The sequence below is a fragment of the Copadichromis virginalis genome, linkage group LG14, assembly GCF_057382275.1.
Source record: "Copadichromis virginalis isolate Kocher_CV1m ecotype Utaka linkage group LG14, C_Virginalis_male_GT1.1, whole genome shotgun sequence".
NCBI classification, from domain to species: domain Eukaryota; kingdom Metazoa; phylum Chordata; class Actinopteri; order Cichliformes; family Cichlidae; genus Copadichromis; species Copadichromis virginalis.
This window is the reverse complement of record NC_140631.1, coordinates 16871960-16879723: the sequence shown is the minus strand read 5'-3', so window position 1 is coordinate 16879723 and position 7764 is coordinate 16871960. Positions and strand designations below refer to the sequence as shown.

The window sequence follows — 7764 nt, the reverse complement described above, 5'->3', positions numbered from 1 at the left end:
AGAAAGGCTGAAAGACGACCACCACTGAACAAGACACACAAGCTGAAACGTCAAGACTGGGCCAAGAAATATCTCAAGACTGATTTTTCTAAGGTTTTATGGACTGATGAAATGAGAGTGAGTCTTGATGGGCCAGATGGATGGGCCCGTGGCTGGATTGGTAAAGGGCAGAGAGCTCCAGTCCGACTCAGACGCCAGCAAGGTGGAGGTGGAGTACTGGTTTGGGCTGGTATCATCAAAGATGAGCTTGTGGGGCCTTTTCAGGTTGAGGATGGAGTCAAGCTCAACTCCCAGTCCTACTGCCAGTTTCTGGAAGACACCTTCTTCAAGCAGTGGTACAGGAAGAAGTCTGCATCCTTCAAGAAAAACATGATTTTCATGCAGGACAATGCTCCATCACACGCGTCCAAGTACTCCACAGCGTGGCTGGCAAGAAAGGGTATAAAAGAAGAAAAACTAATGACATGGCCTCCTTGTTCACCTGATCTGAACCCCATCATGTGGTCCATCATCAAATGTGAGATTTACAAGGAGGGAAAACAGTACACCTCTCTGAACAGTGTCTGGGAGGCTGTGTTTGCTGCTGCACGCAATGTTGATGGTGAACAGATCAAAACACTGACAGAATCCATGGATGGCAGGCTTTTGAGTGTCCTTGCAAAGAAAGGTGGCTATATTGGTCGCTGATTTGTTTTTGTTTTGTTTTTGAATGTCAGAAATGTATATTTGTGAATGTGGAGATGTTATATTGGTTTCACTGGTAAAAATAAATAATTGAAATGGGTATATATTTGTTTTTTGTTAAGTTGCCTAATAATTATGCACAGTAATAGTCACCTGCACACACATATATCCCCCTAAAATAGCTAAAACTAAAAACAAACTAAAAACTACTTCCAAAAACATTCAACTTTGATATTAATGAGTTTTTTGGGTTCATTGAGAACATGGTTGTTGTTCAATAATAAAATTATTCCTCAAAAATACAACTTGCCTAATAATTCTGCTCTCCCTGTATGTGTTTAAGTGAACACAGAGCAAAGCATTAATGGATACGAAGGACAGACATTTAATCAGAGAGCAAGGACCCCGAGGCTATGAAAATTTAAAACATCTACTAGAAAATTGTAGTAGACACTGTAGAAAATACACACAGTTGTGCAGAGATGCTCAAAATTCACATGCACGTTTCAACTTACTGGCAATTACAAGGAGCTAAACACACACTAATACACTTGTCTGTGGGAAACACACATTCAGGTGCACATGTTAACCTTGGCTAGAGAGTTAAAGTAAGAATCCTTGAGTGAAATCCTAATCTTATCAACTCATAACACCTTCAGCTGGCAAGCAAGTACAAAAAGAGAGCAGATTTAGTCTTCTGTTGAACAGATACATACACACCCCTAGCAGTGTTGTAGCTGCAGTATATGTGGACAACTGGCACACGGCATCGCTTAAAGCTGTGTTGTTGTTTCCTCTATATAGCTATGTTAAAAAAAATAAAACAACACAAATAGGCATCACATTTATACTGATCTATAATCTATCCTGCTAATTTATGATGTTGTCTCTTGTTCATGTTCACTCTCATCTGCATCAGTAGAAGATCTACAGCCAGCTTTTGGGCTTTTATGTATCATCTGCCGTAACAGGTCTGCTAAGTGATTTTTAAATTCTGAAACAGTGAAACAAGACCAGGGATCAGCAGCAATTTAGTTTGCGCCTTTGTTTTATGGTTATTCACTAAAATAGAAAAAAATGTGTGCAGTGCAGTGAGACTAATATGGATTTCTTTTGAATTGGAGTCGTAAAAGTCTGGCTTAGTGCAACTGCTGTGTGTGAATAATTTATAGATGCTGGAAAATCCACCAAAGTTATAAAATGCTGCATGAAAAAGGATTTTATTATTTGACGTAGAAATTATTGAATTTGATTGGAAAATCTTCCCGCCGACTCTTTGAGACCCAAGAAGAGTGCTGCTAATTTCGGAATTGACAGGACAGGTTAGCCTCTGTTGCTGCGCCCTACGTAACGAACCTCCACACACGCTCACGTGCACATTTGCCTTTCTTCAGAACCTGTTCCAGTGAGTGACATCGTTAATCCACTTTTCTCCGCGCTACACCTTCGTCTTCTTCTCTATTTTGTCATCTTCCTTCCTCCTTTTCAATTTGCTAACATCTCTACTATACCAAACGCCTGTTCATTAAAGAAATTCAGTTTAGCGTCATAATATAAGCCCTTCACCTCAAGTCTGTAAGTTAGCCTTTAGGTTTTTAAGAGATCCTCTCCCATTTTATAATTTCAAATATGCATTGCCTTATGTTAATATACAGCAAACCTCTTGTCCAACCCTGTCAGACTGCTCGCTAACCAATCTTCACACCCCAAACGAAAAAAGAGTGTTCCAGCTAAAATTTACAACCCCGTGCATCTTAAGCTTGTATGTTTATTGCCTGAAATGGCAGGATGAAATCAAATTCATTACAAGGCAGTGCATCATTCGGAGCTGCCTGCCAAAGGCTTTATGTTCGCGCCGCAGCTTCCCACCATGGAAATACTGAGCAATAGGTAACACGGTGTCTGTTTGCTTAGCGCATTAATTTCTGAGGGCTCCATGTAATTCAAGTGTCAGACGAGGGCTGTTAGCAGGGGTTTGTAAATATTTTCAGCTGGGGACTGAAATGTAGTCTCTCCCTGTAGTTTCCCAAGCTCATTAAAACATATTGCTTTTCTTGCCTGTTTCCCAATTTGGATCTAGACCTGGAGCAGCGTCAGCCAGGCCAGCATTGAATGTGTAGCACATTATGAGTTATGAGATGCGGCACGGTGCGGGCTCTCATTTTTTCTTGTCTGTGACAAGAAGCCTTTCTGGCCAGGAAGCAAAACTTGTGTATGTCAAGCGCTTGTGTTTTTTTCCCCCCCTCTTCATTTATTTCCACCTCTGCTTTCATCTGCTTTCATCCCTCTCCTAAACCTACATCCCTTCTCCTCCCCATCCTTCTATATTATGCATCATCTCGACCGCCTTCCTTCTCGTCCTGCTCCCGTGCTCTAGATGTTCACACTGAACTGTGTAGAATAGGATTTTTGCTCCTGTCAGATTTACTAAAAAAATCGCTCTTCACTTCCTTCACCTTCCACCTTTCTTGACTTCATCTCTCCTAGTTTTGCCATCCTTCTTGCCTTTATTTCTGCTTCCACAATACACTTATCTTATAAAACTCCATCTTCATGCATTCTGTCCTCCTGTGTCTGCTCCCCTTCTCTCTCGTTTTACTAGGCTCCCACGGCCCCCACCTCACCCGCAATAAGAGTGACAAGATAAGAGATTGCATTTCCCCGCTCGGCAGTCCGAGCTTGAAGAGGGTGTCATGTTTAAGGGGGGGGACTACCTGACATCACACATCAAACCTTTGTAACATTTCAATGGGCTTCCTATTTCTTTCCGCCACATCTTGTCAGGCATCAGCCTATTATTGACAGATTGTGGATTAGAGAAGTGGAGGGGGGGAACCCAGTGCTTTCTGCAGATTGCTGCTATCTGTGTTTGCCGCTATCTACATTAGAGAGAGCTATGGGACAAATGCTCGAGGAGGCAATATGATTTGCTTTGCTTTGCTTGGATAGCAGTGTATAAGCAATGTCAGGTTGTTGTACTGTGCAGTCTTGACATAGGCATGCAGAGAGGTAGGGCTAAAGGGGCAAAGACGATAGATGAGGATGGATGGATTTAATCAGAGCATGATAAAAAAATCTGATGTGCGAAAGACAGAATGAGATTGACTTTAAGTAACTTGTAAACTGATAAACTGGTATATCTGACGGCTTTTACAAATACAGCTCAGTTAACTCAGTTGTGCTTGAACTTTTGGCTATAATGCATTCTCTTTGTTAAACTGACTGTAAGAGGTTTACATGAAATCTACTGGATGGATTGAGAGTAAAATGACTTCTAAAATCCTTACCCTTCTAACTGTGCCCCTGAGCTTCATCCATCTCCAAGCAGGTCTGATGTACAGTTCAGGAAGGCTGTCCAAATTAGGGAAGAGTCACAACAAGAAGTGCTCTAAGGAAATGATCACATTGGAAATTTGTTTCTACCATCTAAAATTACCCATGAAAGCCGCTTTAAAAACTGCTTTACTGTGGTGCTGAGGTCCCTTAGCTTTAAAATGTAACTAAAGGTTAGCACACATCCCGAAAGAGGAAAGTCTCAAATTAGAATATCAATATAAAGCACAGAGATAGCAGGAGGCCAGACTATACAAACACAGACGAACTGTTCCTGTCTGGTCTCTTGTGATCTGGATCTAAGATGTCTAGAATAAGGCAAAGAAAGAAAGGAAGAGAGAGGTTTCAGAAAAGCTTGTCAACCACTACAGAAAAGAAAAACTATGTTTTTATGGTGTCTCTTATCATTTAAAAAAGCAATCTGCATCTGACACTGTTGATGCAAAAAAGTCTGGATTAAACTCTGGAGTGGGGCTTTGCCGATGAAACAAGCGGTTTGTCTGCACTACGCCCAAATGAACATCTGAGCCCAGTATTAGCCAGGGTGGATCATCTCGCATGTGGGCTGGCTTGCTTGAGTCCAGGGATTTGCTAATGTGCTCTGGCATGAAACACAATCATCCTAAAAAAAGAAAAAGAAGACAACTGAAGTGTTACCCAATGCCGATGGTAAAAGTGGAGGAAAGGAAAATGAGAGAATCTGGTTGGCAGGTGGGTTTGAAAAATTCAGAGAGAAAATGATAAAAATTAGGAAGGAATGTGAGGACTGACCGATCACCAGGAGGGGAAGAAACACCAGCAGGTAAGTTTAGTAGGAAAATAGGCATGCAGGATCTGGAGCGTGAATCCTCATGCAGCAGGAAAGAAAGAAATCTGTTAACTATAAATGAGTTTACCTTAGATAAATAATTGACCAGTATTCATAAAGTAATCATAAATGCCAACATGTACATTTTAGACAGTGAAGACTTTACCAGGTCGCGGGGGCAGCAGCCTAAGCAAAGAGGCCCAGACCTCCCAGACTTTACCATGTCTTTGCTGTCAATTCTAGACCTTGAGTTTATGTGTTATGTGTATCTGCCACTGGCCAAATCCCCTTTAAATATACTGCGATCTGTTCATACCATTATCCATTCAACAGCTCAGGAAGTAGTAAATGTCTAGTTGCAGGTGTCACAGCTTGGCCTAGATCTGCTTGAGTTTGGCCCAACGGAAAACTTCCCCCCACCATATCCCAAAATAGGACTGTGACTGCTATCATCCCCAAGAGACCAGTGGAAGCCATCAAAACACATCAGAGTTAAAATGCTTGAAGTGTCCAAAGAGTTTAATATCTAGGCAGGGCATCAGTGGGCACTGCCAATGGTGCCTCTCAGTCAGAGCCAGAATGGTGGAGATGAGAGATGGTTCACGACTGCAGTTTCACTAAATGATTGAATTTTGAAAGCAGAGTGGTGACACTGTGCAGAGAGATTGCACTGGAACAGCATCAGTCACAGTGCAGATGACAGAGTGGATGCTTGGTAAACAGCTAGACCGAGGACATTTTGGGGGGTGGGGTGTAAAGTATAGAGGTAGGTGCAAAGGCAGAGGGAAGATGGATGGCTAGATGGTAGAAAGGGGGGTAATGTGAAAGCAGGAAAGAAGGAGGCAAGGGAATGAGGACAGATTGAAGAAATATAGGGATGTTTAGTGAATGAAAAGAGGTTGAAAAAGATGGCATGAAGGAGAAGTAAACACAGAAAGGAAAACTGGTTCAGAGAGTGTGGGCCTGATATTTGTCACAATCTCAGTTGCCACAATCACACTCGAGTATGAACGTAACTGTGACTGGAGTGGAATGAGAGTGGAAACAAGCTGCACAGCCTGTCCTCAGATTTTTAGTTGAGACCAGTGTAATATTAATACAGTCGGGCCATCTGGGGACATCAAAGAAGCTAACTCCTGACGAAGAATGATTCATAAAAAATGGAACTTAAATAAAACCATAGTTGATTTATTTTAAATTATTTTTGTCTTTAGCAGAGAGGACAATTAATAAAGCATTTTAAGAATAATTCAACAATGAGTAGATCCATTAATTATGATTTCTTACCTGAAGAAAAACTCACTCAGCTTCTCATTCCCACCTGAATCCAACTTGTAAAACAGTTTTTTTTTAAACACAAATGTCCTCTAAATGTCTTGAAATAAATTATTCTTTATTTTTGTGACCCACTCGACTTTTAGAGGCTCTTTGCTCAGCCGAGCTACTGCTTGTTCTTCTTCTAATAGTTGTTTCCTTACATTTCACCCTCTGCCCCTTTTTTCTTTGCCACAGGTTGTACGCGTCCTTTTCGGCGTCATATGTTAAGCTAGGACACACCGACTGTCTAATCCCTGGTCTCTGTAATTGGATCTGATGGAGCATGCCCAGATGAGAGGTGATATCTCCAAGGTTATATTGTGACGGGTGCTTCCCTTATGTTTATGTTGTCTGTCATTATCCTTTAGGTAAGAGGGGCATTTCTTGGAACCAATACTGTTAGACAACTGGACGATATCATGACCTTAAAGTTAGCTTTTAAGAGCAAAGTTTGAAGGAGGAATTAACATAACATCATAAAACAATGACCATGACTGTATGATTTCTCTAAACGAATTGAGCACACTGTTAAAGCAGTCCATAAAGTCGATCCAAGCTCATCTCAGTGCCACATCAGCTGATAACCTTGTGCACATCCTATTGACAAATGCTGCATGGGGCACAGTCTAGCCTCAGAACAGCTACAGCTGACTCTGCAAGCCCCTCTGCAAAACTACCTCTACCACAGTTTGTATTGAGGCCTGCTCTGCTCTGTACAAGGGGTCTTGCTGCCTTTTAGTGCATTGGTAGATCCCAAATCAGAGCTAAACAGTCAAATATAAAATTACTGTAGATGAACTCACGCTCCTGTTTTGAATAAAGTGGTCCTGACAGAACTATAAACATAACATTTAAGCCAGAAATAAAAAGCTCCGCTGTTGCTTCTCATCATTCTCTTTCACTATATATCTTCTGACACCTTTTATTCACTGGTATATATGCTATCTAAATCAAGATGTATCTACAGGGACAGGAATATAAAAGAGTTAACAGAAGAGGTTAACTTTGAAGCAGTATTACCCTGTCATAATCATCTTCATATTTTTACACACCCACGCAATATAATCCATAAACCTCTTTATTATAATTATTAGTACTGTAGATTCAGACCTAAAATAAAGCACAAAACATTTTAAGGCTTAAAATAAAATTTAATCTTCCTGAAATACCCTGACCAGTTTTTACCCTTTAACTGTAAGTTTCGGTCTGGGATGCCAGAAGCCACTGCAGAACCTCCTGCAGGTGTCATGGGTCTAATTTAACACAACATGTGACGGGAAGTGCCAGCCCTATAACCCTGGTGTGTAGGAGCTTAAGTGTGGGACTTAACACACTCAGTGCTGTAACATTCAGATAAGACGTCTGGTGAATAGGGCTTCCTGATGGTCTTGTGGATTTATAGTGGCTGTGTGATGTCCTCTATAGTCACCATCTGGGAGTAAGTACATCATTCCCTGAAAATCTGAATTAGGATTCAGTATGTGAATGCAGTGTCTGGATGATTGCACAAAGGATTGTAACATTAAATCCTTTGTGTTCCATGTACTCTGGATTTTCTGTCTTTTCTATCCCCCAAAAAACGATTAACATAGTGTAATATTTTATATTTTCAAATGATTTAT

The 7764-nt window shown here is 41.0% G+C and overlaps 1 protein-coding gene across 1 annotated transcript in view; it reads left to right on the top strand.

The window, feature by feature from the left end:
* The first annotated feature begins 7524 nt into the window (after positions 1 to 7524).
* Positions 7525 to 7764, top strand: part of LOC146693745 (uncharacterized) — a 46450-nt gene continuing 46210 nt past the window's right edge. Inside the window, exon 1 of the mRNA XM_085478807.1 lies at positions 7525 to 7580. Within this exon, the coding sequence (XP_085334933.1) occupies positions 7525 to 7580 (56 nt within the window). The remainder of the gene's footprint in view (positions 7581 to 7764) is intronic.